A 15831-nucleotide genomic window follows, 5' to 3' on the forward strand; every position below is an offset into this window, starting at 1 on the left:
TTTTACCCAATGACCATTTACTTATTATAAAGTCAGGCATAGTTAATATCGGGCAGTCCCACTGAGCTGAGATGTTGGGAACTGCAAGCTGTCAGCTCCAAGCTGTTGAGCTGTGAGTTGTGGAGGAGCTGAAAGATGACGTCGCTGAGGACCTTTCTTCAGGGCCTTGCAATTGATACCCAAATACTAAGTAAATCCAGTTATTCGCTGGCCGTTCCGGTCTTTAGACGTAACCGGGCCAGAAACCCGGGGATTGCCGATTCAAGACGTCGCAAAACCCGGTCCGGGTCGGTCATTGATGACGGAGGACGGAGCGGCGCTTCTCGGCTGCGAGTGCGCCGCGCTCCGCATCAACTCGATTCCTGGCTTACAATGCCGAAATAACTCCAAACTCGTACAAACCTATCGTGTGATGGTTGTTATCCATACTGTAGAGTTATTTTCTTTCGCATCAGCCTTCCCCGTTCAACACATGCAATGGCTGACGCGGGATGCGTGTCTATGGCCTGACCATCTCCCATCTTCCAGCCCATACCGGCGGCGGTGTTGCGGCTGAATACTAATACCTGATGATGGTCAGTGGACCAGCATTTTCATTGAGCCTTTTGTTGTCCTCTCCGGCGAGATGCTTGTCCCTGCGCCGTTCCTGTTCCTGGACGGCCAAGAAGAAGCCGTCAGGTCCCGTGATGTTCCTGCTTTTCGGAATTTCCTGGTTGAGGAGTCGGCGTCAATGCAGCGCGCCACAGAGCTGGAGAGGAGCGTTTAACCGTTGTCTTTTGGAATCTCGTTGGATGCATCCAATGTTTCTGGCCAAGAGCACATGCTTCAAAACACCAGAAGATGCGCAAAAAGTGGGGAGTGGCCAACTCCTCAAGCTTGGACGTTGCTTGGAAGGTGGGGCTTCCCGGATCGAGTCACGCTTTTGGAGACTTTTGGGACTCGTGTGACTGGCGACTGCCGGGTTGAGCCGCTTCCAGCAGAAACCTGCACCTCCCAAACCGCCAGAAAAGAAGAGGTACGTACCCATGGTCCGGGGATGGGAAAATCATATGTCTCTGTCCCGTGGCGGCCTGCCCAGGTGCCCCGCTTATGACTCTCTCTTCAACTTGACAACCTACCTTGACACTACCTCGGAATTTGGTCCTGGATGGAATCCTAGAAGATTCGAAAGCCAGCGCGTCTTGTTGTATTGTTGGATGCCAATGATACAATTGCACTGTACCACTTATCCATATCTCGCCTCGCTGTGTGTACTCGTTACCGGACATTTAACAGTGCCGTCTCCGCTGGCCCGGCATCACTGGGACCTGATTCTCCAGCGCTGATTGCTCCGCTTGCCTCGGCTTTTAGTGGCCGACTTGGCCGGCATCCCGTCACTCAACTCTGACACATACACACACACTTCACCTCAATCAAATCACCTTGACTCAACTCTCAACTCCGGGCCACCTCCCGCATCTCCCGACCCCTACACCGGAGCCGGCCTCTCTCTCTCTGCACTACTCCGTACAACTCCAAGACTGATCTTGCTTCCAACTGTCTGCGCCGAGCTCCGTCGACGCCAACACCCCGCACCACCTCGTCTCGAGAGAACCCCATGCTGCACCCCGACCAACACCAGACCACAACCCACCGAGTCCAATTGGCCATCTCCGACCCGCCAACATGTCGTGGAAGGCGAGCGAGAGGCTGATGGACACCATCCGCCACTATGCCAGTTTCCCGGCAACCGGCGTGAGCCTGCGCCAGATGGTGCAGTTTGGTGAGAAGCCGTCCACAGGTGAGTTGACTGACCCTCATCTCGCGCCGCGCCGCTCTGCCTCCCTCTAACACGCCGCGCCTTTCAGGAACCCTCTTCCGCGCTTCGCAGTTCCTTGCCGAAGAGCTGCCCATTCGTCTTGCCCACCGCGTCCAGGAGCTTCAGAGCCTGCCTGGTGGTCTCAGCGAGATGCCCTCGGTCAAGAAGGTGGCCGATTGGTATGCGCAGTCGTTTGAGGTATGCGCCGATCCCGCTGTCCGACTTCGCTCGGGATCACAATGATGACTCATGACTGACCCAAACACCACCCCCTTCCAGGAACTCACTTCATTACCAAGACCACAACTCTCCAAAGAGGTCCGCGAGAGGCTGATGCGCCCGGCCTCCAAGAGTGCGTCATACCTGAGCGAGGCGACTCCGAACCCCAGCATCGAAGAGGGGCAGTACTCGTCGTGGACCTCCAACGGCAATGGATGGAGCAAAAACAAATTTTCGGCTGCCCGCCGCTACTTTGCCCCGGTCGACGACACGGCCGACTGGCCTCCCGAGCTCCAGCTGTACAACCAAAAGTTCGCACAGACCCTGCACCGCATCAAGCGCCGCCATGACAGCGTCGTCACCACCATGGCCCAGGGCATCCTCGAGTGGAAGCGCCGCAACCAGCGCATGATCATCGACAACAACATCCAGTCCTTCCTCGACCGCTTCTACATGTCGCGCATCGGGATACGCATGCTCATCGGCCAGCACATCGCCCTCACCGACCAGAGCCACTACCGCGACCCCTCCTACGTCGGCATCATCTGCACAAAAACCTACGTCCGCGACCTCGCCCAGGAAGCCATCGAAAACGCCCGCTTCGTCTGCGAGGACCACTACGGCCTGTTCGAAGCCCCCAAGATCCAGCTCGTCTGCGACCCCAACCTCAACTTCATGTACGTCCCCGGCCACCTGTCGCACATGCTCTTCGAGACCCTCAAGAACTCGCTGCGCGCCGTCGTCGAGACCCACGGCCAGGACAAGCAGGAGTTCCCCGTCACCAAGGTCATCGTGGCCGAGGGCAAGGAGGACATCACCATCAAGATTTCGGACGAGGGCGGCGGCATCCCACGCAGCGCCATCCCCCTGGTCTGGACCTACATGTACACCACGGTCGACCGGACCCCGCCGCTGGACCCGGACTTTGACAAGAGCGACTTCAAGGCGCCCATGGCGGGGTTCGGGTACGGGTTGCCCATATCGCGGCTGTACGCGAGATATTTCGGCGGTGACTTGAAACTGATCAGCATGGAGGGGTAAGTTATGACCCTCTCTCTCCCTTCACTAAACATCCATACTAACTCGCGCGCCAATCACAGCTACGGCACGGACGTCTACCTCCACCTCAACCGGCTCTCGAGCTCGTCGGAGCCTCTGCAATAGGAATTCGCCGTCACGAGGGGTAGCGGCAACGTCGACGGGACATCATCCGCGACTTCTTTATCGTCGTCGTCGACGTCCGCGTCGCCCCGAGGACTGACGCTGCCCATGCGATACCTGATGCGGAAGCGCCTCAAGAACCCGGCCCCGCTCGAGATCCCCGAGCGCAGACAGGTCGGCGACGCCGAGTCGGTGCTCACCCCGCCCCCCGTTGTTCCGGGGGATTCGATGAGGCGGGGGAGAGAGAGTGAGGTGTAGACACGGTAGACACCATCCTCGGTCATTAAACGCCAAGAAAGACGTGAGAGAGGACATGCTCGCGGCACTCACGCCCTACAAACAATTCCAAGCGAAGGGACGTTCAACATGGATGTGAAAAGAAAGAAAGGGAGAAAGATCGGAACCTGGAAAAGAAAATCAGAGTTTAAATATCATTGCTTCAATACGTTTCCTGGCATACCTCAACATGGATCGGACAGGGCAAGGACAGGACAGGATATAGGATCGGCAGGATGGGATAGGTTGGGTACACCTGGACATGGGGTTTACGGGGGAGGCCTTTCATATATGCTTTGGGTTACTTCATACTATACTTTCTCTGAGGAAGGAGTGAGAAGGGGGGGGAGGAAGGGATAGGAGGCGGCCAGTTCATGGCTTTGGGACGGATTGTGGGTTGGATGTGTTTGAATAGCGGGTTGTGTTACCTATCCACCTACCTGTTGCTTAAATAAGGTAGATAAGGTCCTCGTATAAAACGATGAGATGTGGGTGTCCTTAGTGTGCCTGTATTATGCAATATGTGAGGTAGTCGGGATCTTAGATGTTGATCTATACCAGGGGTAGGATGCTTCGCCGTCTGTGTGTCAAGTCGGTGATGGAAGAGCTTCAGTTCATGACGGACGACAAGGGAAGCGCTCATGCTTTGCTTTCAGAACTACCTCGTACGTATGGGTAGCTACCAGGTACCTACCTGAGGCAGGCACGCATCAAACTCCCTAGTGAGAGATGTGGTGTGTTCGTTTATATTTCTTGTCTGGCTCGAATGCTCCTTTGTCATTGGGAGGGAGATGAGGTCGTGGATGAAGGTTTTGATGATGGGTTGGGAGTAGGAGGAGGTTGACTCTGGGCGTATGAGATGGTATAGGCTTAGGGAGGCCAGGAGCCGCTGATGAGCTGAGGTTGCGCGAGGTGCGGAGTGTGGCCACCATAGGTAGGTAGGTACCTATGGATGGGTTGAAGTCCGACCTATGGAGTCTTTCGGGTGTTGCCCTGGGAGGTCGACTTCTGTTTATGTCATGACCAACTTGGCCGCCGTGTACCGACCTCCGAGTTATTTAGCTAGATAAGCTACCCTCTCAGAAAGGAACACTTGCCGTCTATGTGATACTGTGACACGTAAGAGTGGGTGACCACTGTAGTGAGTTCGGGTAGGGTAGGAAAGGAGAGAGCGAGCGTTAAATGGAGCTTGTGGAACCAAAACTAAACTCTCGAAGGGTGAGGGAGTGAGCCTATCTATATACGTGCAGCGGGTGGATGGCCGAGTTCTGGGCCACACCCCCTGACCTTTGGCCCAGTCCTCGGCCCAGTTCGGAGAGTGGCTTTGGAACGAGGCAATCGAGTTTCGAAGTCTTGGCTACAATGGGCCTTTGAGACCTCAGCTCATGCCACAGATACAAGAGAGAAAAGGTTGTAGATATATGAGGCTCAAATGACAACGAACTATCCATCCCTGGCCAACACTCTTCTTCCATCATAGTAACAGTCTCGTATGCATGCCTTCAAGATGTGCAAAAAGATGAAGAAGGTGAAAAGCATCCCACTTTAGTGAGGAAACAAACATCCTCCCCCTGCAAGGTACCTACCTAAGCTCCCTTTACCCTGAAGTTGTAGCCCTTCATATGGCTGGCTACTTTAGTCCTGTTGACGCCGTTCTTGGCCCCCCGATCACCATTCCCTCAACACCATCACACGCGCAGTTGCGCCAAGTCATCCAAAATCCTCGCACACAACTCGCGCGTCTCCCCCTCTGAGTCATCCTGCTCCACGCTCAGGCACGAGACGACGACTTGGGTATATATATCGCCACACGCCCAGGGTAGTTCCTTTTTTGCCCTAGACACCAGGTTTCGCCTTGTTTCGAAGTGGTCTTTCTGGTCATGATTCATCACAAACGCGGTAAGACGCCGCCAACAGCCAATCTCGAAAAGCGTGACACCAAGAGAGTAGACGTCAAAGGCGTAGCAGTAGGCACTCTCGGGGTAGGTGCATTTGAAGGGGTGCTGGTAGTAGTCGAGGGTGATGCGGCCTGGTTCTTTGGACAGTCTGATGACAGGTCCTTTGCGATCTATGTCGGGGTTTATGGCGCGTTTTATGTCGCGTAGATGCCGTAGTCGGTTGAGGAAATCTCCTCCAGGGAAGTCAGCAGTCCCCCTGACGATTTCGTCGTCTGAATATCGTGCAAAATTCTCGACCTTCGCCTCATCATGCTGTCTTTTGTTGTTTGGTCTCGAAGGGGCGTCGTGGTCAAGGAGCTCTGCCCCCAGGGGGACGTCGAGGAGGCGATGCGACTGAGGGTCATCTACACCACGATGGCCCAAACGATGATGGTTAGTCCCAACATAAGAGGAACGGTTTTGGGGAGACATGGGCTGCGTACTTGTCAAGGACTGCTTCGGAGATGACACGTCGGGTCTCGCATATAAATGACCGGTCAGAAATGGGGTTTCCAGATCCACCACCCCAGTATATTGGTCGAGCTCTGGACCGGACCGCTTCGGAAAGAAATAGACGGCCTTGGATCGGACGTTTTTGTGTAGCCAGCCGCATGCGTGGAGATAGGCGAGGCTTCGCACCAACTTTTGTGCAAGTTCGAATCGCTGATGAAGTGGGGGCTGGTTTTTGCCATTGTCGAAAGGATCGAGAAGCCTGTCCAGGCTTCTCGGCCTCCGGATCTCCAGATCGGCGACGGGATAGCCGGGCTTTCGTTTGCCCAAGTCCCTGGGAAGTTGATAGACAAATCCGATTTCCTTTTTTTGCTCAAATTCCACCATACCAATCAGCTCGAGCGAGTGCAGGTGACGCTGGAAAACAGGAACATGGCGGAAAAGACGTCCCAGTTTCAAAGTGTTGGATCGGATTTGTTTCTGCTGATCATCATCCCCATACTTGCAAGATTGCTTCTCGATGAGGACTGCTTCTGGCTGACCAAGACGAAGAATAGCCATGTTAGTGGTGTCCTTTTGAACGGGAATCTGCAGGTCATCGGGTTTGATAGAAAGTAACTCTTCCTCTTCCTCTGGGGTCAGGGATTTCTCGAGCCCATTGTCGCGAACTGCTTGCCTCAGAGCGATGAAGTCGTTTAGAACGCCTATGGCGTTTTGGACTGGTGAAGGATTTGCTCCAACTTGGTTGTCGGTGTCTGATAAGTTCGCGTCTGGCACGTTGGTGTTTGGTTCGTTTGTGTTTGGTGCGTCTGTGCTTGACACATTGGTGTCTGACACGGATGTATCCGAGATGGATGTGTCCGAACCGCATGTGCATGATCCGCTTGTGTCTGGTGTGTTGGTAGTTGGGATGTTTGTGTCTGACAAGTCCATGTCGGGCATGTCCGTGTCCGATAACACTCGGGGCGTTGGGTCATGATCAAGGCTGGGATTGTGCCGCATGTAGACTGAGACTAGAGTGACTGGTAGCACATCCCGAGCCGACTGAGGGGCGAGTTGGTACAGCGAGGTATTGAACTCAATCAACTGCTGTATCAACTTGTCAAACTTCTTGCCATCTTTGAATGCCCAAGTGATACCACGACCGAATCGCTGAACAATAGCTGAGGACCTCTTCTTGAGGACGTCGGTTCTTTCTTTTACCTCGGCGGCTAGTTGTTTGACACCTAGGGCTGGCTGACCTGGAGGCGGAGGCTGAGCAAGGAATAACAGATGTTAACACTGGTGATAGGTTTGAAGGCGTGACAACCAACTGCATACAAGCTCTGGTAGATTGCTCTCGCCGGCCGTGTTTGTCCATTGAGCATAGTTTTCTCGGTGTTTTGCGTGATCCAAAAGTAACTGGCTGGTGCAATACAGGACATTGACGATGCCATATGCCGCAGGCAAATTTGTTTGCAGATATTGAAACAGCGTGGTCCGAGCGGCTTCGCCTTCGGTGAGCTGTTGTCCTTGGTGAATGCCCCAGTGCCAGAGCCACGCTTCCAGGACCAATTCTTGAATTTCGAGTCGGCTCAAGGTTAAGGAGACATCGTGCTTTGCATCCTTGATCTTGGTGAAGACGCGGTAACAGCTTTGGCAGGCCGCATGGAGGCCGACGATGCCAATGACTAATCCTGCCACTTCAATGCCACTCATGGTGTTGGCTCATGACCGGCGTTTGAATGGCTCGGCGGAGGGCGTTGGGTTGGTCTGAGTTTGATCGAGAAGCGGAGGTTGAAGAAGGGGAACAGTTGATCAAGCAGATTCTATTGCTCCTTCGCTCCTAGGACTTGACACGTTTCATATGCTCAGGTCCAGGAAGGCAACTATTAATAACTGCAAGTTGAGGTAGGAACAACACAGCCTCATCTAAGCCTCAAAGGCATCATCATCATCGTGGAAACACTGTCTGCAGCCAAGACAGGTCCTACATCTTATATGGATTCGATAGGGCTGCAGACGTACTTAGTAGTAGGTAGGTATGTCCTGGGTGCTGAGTGCCCCGGAAGGGAGTGTTACACAGATACAAGACTGGATAAGATCCCCATCCCTCGGACCGGGCCGTGAGACTTCAGCACTCCCGCCAGCTGGGCTATCTTCCCAGCAACCCGAGGACTCTTGACTTACACAAGAGGGTCTCAGAAGCTCCGGTGCAGGACAGAATTGTAGGAGAATTGCACCAGGAAGCCTGGAACAAATCAAGACTCAGCGATACATAGAGCTTACCACAACAACGACGTAGAAGGGGTATAATAATATAAGCCACTTTACACAGCACGTCCAACACTCCCAAACTTCCCAGCCTCACGAGGTAGTACAAACCGCCTCCACCCCCCATCCTCTATCCACCTTCCCCTTTCGTACCATCAACACCTCGCACGCCCTCTCCGCCGCCCTCGTCCTCGCCTCCAGCCTACTCCCCGCCCCGTCCACCGCGGCAAGACACTCCCCTCCAACTAGCACCTTACACGCAAACACCACCTTCTCCCCATCCTCTCTCTCCCCCCCCTCCTCCCCCTGGGCCTGGACCTCCGCTACCTCAAACTTCACGCTCTCCCCACCCGCCAACCGCCCGAGCATCTCCTTGGGGTGTAACAACTCAACACGATCTCTAACCAACCTCCTCATCAACGGTAAGATCCCCACCCGCTCGAGCAGGGCTTCGCACGCAGCGACCGCCGCGTCGTCGTCGTCGTCGTTGCTTTCTGTTTCAGAAGAGGAAGAGGAAGCACAGTCAACCCACACAGCTCCCAAAATCGACTCCAGCACGTCCGAGTAGAACTTGTGCACTCGGAGCTGGGCCAGGAGGGTCCAGGGGTATTTCTTGCCGTGCCAGAGCGCGTGGAGGATTTTCTCCCGTAAAGCGGCGTGGCGGCGCGCGGTGAGGCGCTGAACGGCCGACATTTCCGGGGAGGAGTGGCGGAGGAAGGTGTACAGCGGGAAGGAGGTTGTGGTTTTGTGGATTTTGATCTCCACTGATTCTGATGATGAGGATGGGGAGGAGGGGGAGGCGGGTTCGTCATCGTCCTGTTTAGGGTTATCGGTGCTGGTGCTGGTGCTGGTACTGGCTCTGCAGACAGTCTCGACCTCGTTCCCCTCGATGGTCGCGCACCACTCCATGACCAGAAACCCTAGGATATCAGCATTGACCAGCGCCGTGCGCAGGAGGTGCAGCGTCTGCGTCTCGAGCGGCTCCGGATCGGCATAGGCTACCAGCTTTTTGACAACGAGGAAATCCAGCACAGCGTCGCCCAGAAACTCGAGCCTATCCAACGACGCCCGGATCCCGGGGCCGGAACACGACGGGTGCGTCAGCGCCTCGACCAGCAGCGCTTTTTTCGCAAACGTGTGCCCCAGCAACGGCTCGACGGGGCGCAGGTTCTGCGGCAGCAGCTCGTCCGCCGGCGCCGAGTCGAACAACACGCGCTGGCACTGCGCGACGTCTTGCCAAGAAAAGTTGGGCAGGAAGCGGGAAATGCAGGCCAGGGCGCCGGCGGTGCCGTGGCTGACGTAGGCGGCGCCGAGGAGGGACTCGATCAGGTCGGCGAGGGTTTTGGTGGAGAGGACGCGCGTGGCGGTTGCGGCTCTCGGGAATAAGAGGTCCTCGAGGTAGGTCGGACGCCATCGGCGCAGTTGGAATTGCTGGTAGATGAGGTAGACGTCGAGCCCGGCGGCGATGGCGGCGCGGCACAGGCGCGAGTTGGAGACGAGTTTGTCTTTGAGCGGGGAGAGGATGCCTTCGTGGTGTTTGAGGTCTGGGTGGCAGAGGGCTAGTAAATATCGGTATATATAGGTATACATATCGGATGGATATTCTGTCAGGGAGAAAGGGAGAGATGGAAAGACTTACGCTTCGCACAGCAGTTCACCGTGGTGCAAAACTTGAGGATCGAATCCCCCAAAAACTCCAGCCTCTCATAATCCGTCCAACTCCTCGCCGCCCGGGCCGTGATGGCCGATATGACCAGCGAGATGTCCGTTATCCCCGTCTCCTGAAGCCGCGTCTCGAGCAGGTCGCGAGCCACGAGGTGAACCCCCAGCGCATGGGTAATCACCGGAATCAAGAACCCCACGCGCGCGTAAATCGCCGGGATGTTGTCCACCACAAGCTGGTCGGCCGGGATGATGCGCGGGTACCGCTTCGTCACCAGAGCCTGAGTGCCGCTGCCGGGGTGGAAGAGAGGGATGGCCTTGGGCCACCTCCTGACCACCACATATGCTGTGTCGTCGGGGCGTTCGTCATAGTCCTCGGGTTCGACCTTAGCGACCATTTCGAGGGGCGGCTTGTTCGAGAGCCAGGCCACGGGGAAATACGGCGTGTTGCGCTTGTCGACGTGTCGGACGAGGTGAGTGGTGACGAACTTGGACAAGACCTCCTCGCTGACCGGCGTGGAGGTGGCGGTAAGATGGAGGTTGTTGGCACCGCCCCCGTCGTCCACCAGGACAAACTTGACCGGGTACCGCTTCTCGGTGTCCAGATTCCGGCGGTGTCCAAACGCCAGCTTCAACAGCTCCAGGCTGCGATCCTTTTCCTCCTCATCATCGCCGGTTGTGACGACCTCTTCCATGTCCATGATCACCCTCCACGGCGGCGCGCCATGTTCCCAGTGCAGGTTGAGGGGTTCCATGTACGGCACAGGCACAGGCATCACCACCTCCGTGACCAACCTCTTCTTTCCATCCGGACTCTCCACCGTCATCCGCCTCTTATACCTTGCCCCTCCCCCCTCCTCCCACTCCTTCGCCACCATAATCCACGGATCCATCTGCTCCCTAACCACCACCGTCCCCTCCCTCTTCTCAATCTTGTCCCCGATCAAGTCATCCTCCGTCACGGGCAGCAAATTCTTATTCACCAACCCTGCCCTGTACAGCGCCTGATACGCCTGGAACGCGGCATCCCTATACGCCGCGTTATCCGACCTCCAAGCATGCAACCCCTGGAACTTGCGCAGCTCGGGCGGCAGCGAGATGGGGAGATGGACGGTGGCTCTGCGCAGTCCTTCCGCGTAGGGGTCGAGGATCGGATTCCCCTCCAGGTCGTGGACGATGTACACGGGGGTCCAGTCGACAAACTTCCTGGCCCTGAGCGTGGCGCAGAAGTGCTCCAGATGCGCCTTCGCATCGTGGATGGTCAGCTTGGCGCCCGTCTCCGGATCACGCAGGATGGGGTAATCATTCACAGCCTCCAGCTTCGCATCCGACGCCTCGACCGCCGCCAGCAGCGGGTTCTCGCGCATCTCGTCTTCGTACTTCTGCTTCATCAGCTTCTCCATGTGCAGCCAATCCCTGCGGACGCGGCTGTTCTTCTTCTTGGCACCCTCCTCGGCATCCTCCTCGTCCTCTTGGACGAGCAGGTACAGCGCCGAATCCGACATGCGCGCGCGCCCGCGCCGCTGGATGAAGGCCTTCAGGTTCTGCGGCTCGTCGAAGCATACCACCAAGTTGCACGCGGGCACGTCGATGCCCTCCTCCAGCACGCTCGTGGCGACGACGAGGTTGGTCTTGCCGGTCCGGAACGCGTGCAGCGAGAGCAAGTAGTCCTTGGAGCTCAGGTCGAGGAAGGACTGGCTCCGGCCGGGGACGTTGGAGGTGCCGACCATGGTGCCGACGCGGTAGCGGGCTGCGGTCCGCGGGTGGGCTGAGAGGATGTGGGAGAGGACGGTGGCGGTCGCGCGTTCTTTGACGAAGATGATGCCCTTGGGGTCGCCGGGGTGGGTGGAGAGAATGTTAATCAGGGCGTCGACTTTCGGGGAGACGGAGGTTGGGGTTGGGGGAGGACGTGGGAGGGGCACCTGGCGGAGTATGTCGGCAAGGAAACGCCATTCTTTCTCTCTGAGAAAGTCGCCGGGTTCTTGGGAGACAACGTCCCCGTGGAGAAACCCAGAGATGACTGCGTGAAGGTAGTACTCGGCGGCCCACGGGCCCAGGTTGTCGAGCATTTCGGTGGCACGCCTGGCCAGGGACGAAAGGGTGCTCAAGCAAAAGGTTTTCCTCTTCATGAAAGCCTCCTTGAGCTTTCTCTGGTGTTGGACCGTGTTGCGCTGACGCAGATAAACGACGTAAGGGTCCTGCGTGATGTCGATCCCGAGATACAGCCTGCGGAGTTCGCCGAGAGCGGGGGGCAGGTCATAATCATCCTTCCGGGGCGGATAGGTAACGGTTTTCATCTCGGGGCGGTTGACGTGAGCCAGCAGCTCCTCCCGGTGCCTGCTAGGGGTCTTGACGACGGCATCCAAGGTCTTTTCGAGGATATCAATGCCCGCCAGGTTGTTCCTCATCAGGGGACTCGCGGTAAGTCCGAGGATGTGGGGGACGGGGAGTCCCTGAGCCTTGCGAGGAGCATAGTGCTCTCGCATGAGTCTGGCACAGGGATGATTGCGAGTGCAGTTATGAGCTATAGAGTTGTCTGTGAGTGGTCTTGTCAAGGGTAATGTTCTCTCAAGAAATGTACTCACCCTCGTCAATGACAATGAGACAAAGAGACTCCAGGCTCACGAGGGCGTGGTTAACAGCATCGAGGAGGATCTGGTATGTCGACACGACAATGCGGGTGTTGAGGAGAACGGCGTCCCAGATGCCCGGCTGGGATGACCAGGCGTCGACATTATCGGAGCCATGGATCGCCAGGGAGCGGACCGAGGGGATCTGGGCCTGGATGACAGCGAACTGCTGGTCCACGAGAGCCACAGTGGGAACCAGGAACCAGGCAATCTGGACTGGTGTTAGTGAGGGAAAGACGTCAGCCTAGGGGCTTCCGGGGTCAAACTCACCTTGTCGGTCCGTTCCATCTCAACTTGGATCCGGAGGATGGCTCTGGGCAATATGTCAGAAGAGCTCATCCTAGATATTCGCCGAGGAACGAATGTCGCTTACACCTGAGTCTTGCCGCTACCAGTGTCCATCTTCCTCCCGTTGGGTCAGTAGAACTGTTAATTGGCCTGTTGCAAGTCATATCTTACCGCGACGATGATGTTCTGCTTGAGGCTCTCCTCAAGCATCTCCAGCTGGTAGGCCCTGGCGGCAACCTTGACCACGTCGGGCTTCTCGTCCTCGCTGACCTCGTCGCTGCTGGGGGCCAACACTGGTTCCAAGTCTGTATCGTCCGAGGAGTTGTCGCTGTCGCCGTCACCGTAACCATCAGGCAGGACGACGACGGGCTCCTCGTCCGGCTCCGAGGCGCTGGAGCTGGCGCTGGCGTTGACGTGCTCGGCATCCATCGCCATTGTCAACGTGGTTCACTTGCGGAAGTGGTCTCAAATGCGAAGAGGACAGAACAAAAATCGCCCCCGTGGTGCCACGTCGAAACTCGCGTTTGTTGTGTCGAGTCGAAGTTCGGTCGACAATCGCAGGTTTGAGGGAGAGAATACTTCAAGGAAATAAAGCCTGCGCTGACCTGCCGCGACGTCTTGGAGGGTGTTGCAAAAAAGGGGTTATGGAGAAGGACGCTGAGGAGGTGGGAAAGACAGGGGAGGAACAAAAACGCGCCCTCCAGGACCCTACAGAACTATAAATTTATGGCAAACTCATGAAGGATTTAAGGGAGTATATGAGAGTGGCCGTGTCCATGGTTAAGAGAGACGCTTTATGTAGAGGTAAGGGTGGTGTGGAGGTGATGATGTGAGGCCCACAATCCGCGAGCGCTGTAAGAGGAGGGCTGGGGGCACAACTAGGGGCACTTGACACATGCAGGTATGCCTCCAGGACTGAGGTTGGAGGCATACACGTTCCAAGATTGATGTTTCACAAGCACTTTAATACCAGCCATGGGCCTTTGATCAGTGTTCATATTCTGCCCGGCCGCGTCACAGGGTCAACATCACAGCCAGAGCTGTTGGATCTTGTTGGGTCAATGAGTCTGCCCCACATGCTAATAGAGCGGGTGAGGTAGTGCCAAGAATCCCCAGACTCACTCACAACCTGATCCAAGCACTACATGCCACCTTTGGGTCTGTACTATAAATGAACATTTATTTGCCTGAACTCTTGCTTGTCAGAGTCCTAATAACAGAGAACACACCCGGCATAGATTTGTGAACTTGGACCACCAAATACACTCTCACAAAAAGACCAGGGGTAACCTGACAAGCACCTTGGAGGCATGGCATCCAGCAGCCAACTCACCCACTTACACCTGCACTCCTGACCACCGCTCGTCAACAAACCACAAGGGTCATACAAGGAGTGAAAGTCATTCTAGGTGTAAACATGCCACTGTACGCGGCAGGCTTCAATGCCTGGAACCAATTATGCCTCCAACCCCCAGACTCAGTTTCCGACTCTGCTGAGCCAGACGACATCACATCCTTTGCTTGTGTCTTCCCCGACCAAGGGATCCGCTGCGTCCGGCCTTTTTTGTCGTATACCCGAGGTAAGTCGGCCAAAAAGCCATTTATTTTTATCATCAGTCTGTCGGTTACTTTGACATTTGTTATCTGGCATACCTCCACCACCTAAGTCTTACGTCAAAGAATAGACATCCAGACAAAGGCACCAAAACTGACCTCTCTCCTAGTTGAACTCGAAAACGGCCAGTCAAAGATAGCCGGCCTGGTCCCCGGAGACCACCAACGGCTCCTTTCCCAGGACAAAAACACCTATGCTACCTTCGCTGAAGCATCTAATGACACAGTCGTAGTAGTTTGTCCGTCCACCCCCTTCTCCTCTCCCTCCCTTCCTCCCAAACATACAAAACCGCCAGCGCCAACCATCTTCCCACATCTACCTCAGGAACAAAACAATATACCGGTCCTAACAGCAACAATAGCAGACCAAGACAGCAAACCCATCCTCAAACAATACCCTTCACTCCCCTCCCTCCTCGCCAACCCATCTGCTCCCTCCGACACCTTTCCCCTCCCCTCCGACCCATCATCCACAGTTCCAACCCAACTACAACTCGTCTCGTACGCAACAGGCTTCGCCGTCCTGGACAAATCCACAGGACATGTCTGGACGTGGGGAGACGAGCGCTACGTCTCCTGTCTCGGTAGGGATGTGACAGAGGAGAGGTACGTTTCATCACCACCACCGACCCTTTGAGAGCTCCATGCTTCCCATCACCATCACGTTGCTATACAATTAAGCCAGTAACTAACTACTTTACTCACCACAACACCAGCCCAGCACACCACCCCCACCCAGTCCCGTCCCTCCTCGACCTCCCCACCGGCCCCATAACCAAACTCGCTTCCAACCCGTTGGGCTACGTCCTCGCCGCGCTCACCTCGGGCGGGGACGTCTACTGCTGGGGCGACGTGACCCGCAACGGCGGCGCTCTGAGCCACTGCTCCTGCCTCAACCTGTCCGAAAACTTTGGCGCACCCGTGCCGATCGTCATCCAGAATAACCACGCCCACAACCAACAACAAGAAGCAGAAGCAGAAGAAGAAGAGGACGGCAAAGACATAGCCGACATCGCGGTCGGCGACGCGCACATGCTCGCGCTAACGCGCGACGGCGAGGTGTACGTGCTCGGGGACAATTCGAACGGGCAGTTGGGGATGGATCCGCAGGCGGTGGGGGTGGTGACGGGGTGGACGAGGGTTGATTTGGACGGGGTGTTGAGGAGCAGAGAAGAAAAGGTGGTGGGGGTTGTGGCCGGGACGAGGACGTCGTTTTTGATTACGGAGAGGACAAGTACCTAGGTAGGTAGTCGAGGCAGTGGTGATGGCAGTGATGGTGGTGGTGGTGGTTTGCGAAGGGATGGATTGGGTAACAATCTGAGGATCACGGAATCGTGGACGGTTGATACTCTCCTCAACGCAATGTCATCCATCCGCGCCCTCTCCAGCTCTAAATTGCGTTGCGTTGCGTTGCGTGCGTGTCCCCGTCTAGTGTACAGTCATGCAAGCGGCAAGAAATAGAAGTTAATTCGTACCGGCAGAGTGAAACAATTCGTGTCGTTTCCTCCCGGCATTCCATGTCCTGCTTTACCCATCCGTCCCA

General features: G+C 56.0%; 5 protein-coding genes across 5 annotated transcripts; 3 read left to right on the forward strand and 2 right to left on the reverse strand.

Moving 5' to 3' along the window:
- Nucleotides 1-1665: 1665 nt before the first annotated feature.
- VTJ04DRAFT_9300 (uncharacterized protein) lies at nt 1666-3181 on the forward strand (the record flags this gene model as incomplete). Its single annotated transcript, XM_069367833.1, has 4 exons — nt 1666-1780; nt 1848-1996; nt 2078-3054; nt 3118-3181. 4 exons carry the CDS (start codon nt 1666-1668, stop codon nt 3179-3181), a joined length of 1305 nt encoding a protein of 434 aa, XP_069216121.1.
- A 363-nt stretch (nt 3182-3544) lies between these two features.
- On the forward strand, nt 3545-3814 carry VTJ04DRAFT_9301 (uncharacterized protein; the record flags this gene model as incomplete). Its single annotated transcript, XM_069367834.1, has 1 exon — nt 3545-3814. The coding sequence occupies one exon, from the start codon at nt 3545-3547 to the stop codon at nt 3812-3814; it is 270 nt and encodes an 89-aa protein (XP_069216122.1).
- A 1328-nt stretch (nt 3815-5142) lies between these two features.
- VTJ04DRAFT_9302 (uncharacterized protein) lies at nt 5143-7539 on the reverse strand (the record flags this gene model as incomplete). Its single annotated transcript, XM_069367835.1, has 2 exons — nt 5143-7095; nt 7162-7539. 2 exons carry the CDS (start codon nt 7537-7539, stop codon nt 5143-5145), a joined length of 2331 nt encoding a protein of 776 aa, XP_069216123.1.
- Nucleotides 7540-8187: 648 nt separating this feature from the next.
- VTJ04DRAFT_9303 (uncharacterized protein) lies at nt 8188-13109 on the reverse strand (the record flags this gene model as incomplete). The annotated part of the gene is made up of 6 exons (XM_069367836.1): nt 8188-9638; nt 9734-12280; nt 12342-12597; nt 12657-12699; nt 12760-12788; nt 12846-13109. The coding sequence occupies 6 exons, from the start codon at nt 13107-13109 to the stop codon at nt 8188-8190; spliced, it is 4590 nt and encodes a 1529-aa protein (XP_069216124.1).
- Nucleotides 13110-14091: 982 nt separating this feature from the next.
- Nucleotides 14092-15749, forward strand: VTJ04DRAFT_9304 (uncharacterized protein; the record flags this gene model as incomplete). The annotated part of the gene is made up of 5 exons (XM_069367837.1): nt 14092-14254; nt 14360-14527; nt 14651-14894; nt 15005-15401; nt 15531-15749. The coding sequence occupies 5 exons, from the start codon at nt 14092-14094 to the stop codon at nt 15747-15749; spliced, it is 1191 nt and encodes a 396-aa protein (XP_069216125.1).
- Nucleotides 15750-15831: the final 82 nt, after the last annotated feature.

Source organism: Mycothermus thermophilus (genome assembly GCF_041956435.1).
Source record: "Mycothermus thermophilus strain CBS 625.91 unplaced genomic scaffold VTJ04scaffold_6, whole genome shotgun sequence".
NCBI lineage: Eukaryota > Fungi > Ascomycota > Sordariomycetes > Sordariales > Chaetomiaceae > Mycothermus > Mycothermus thermophilus.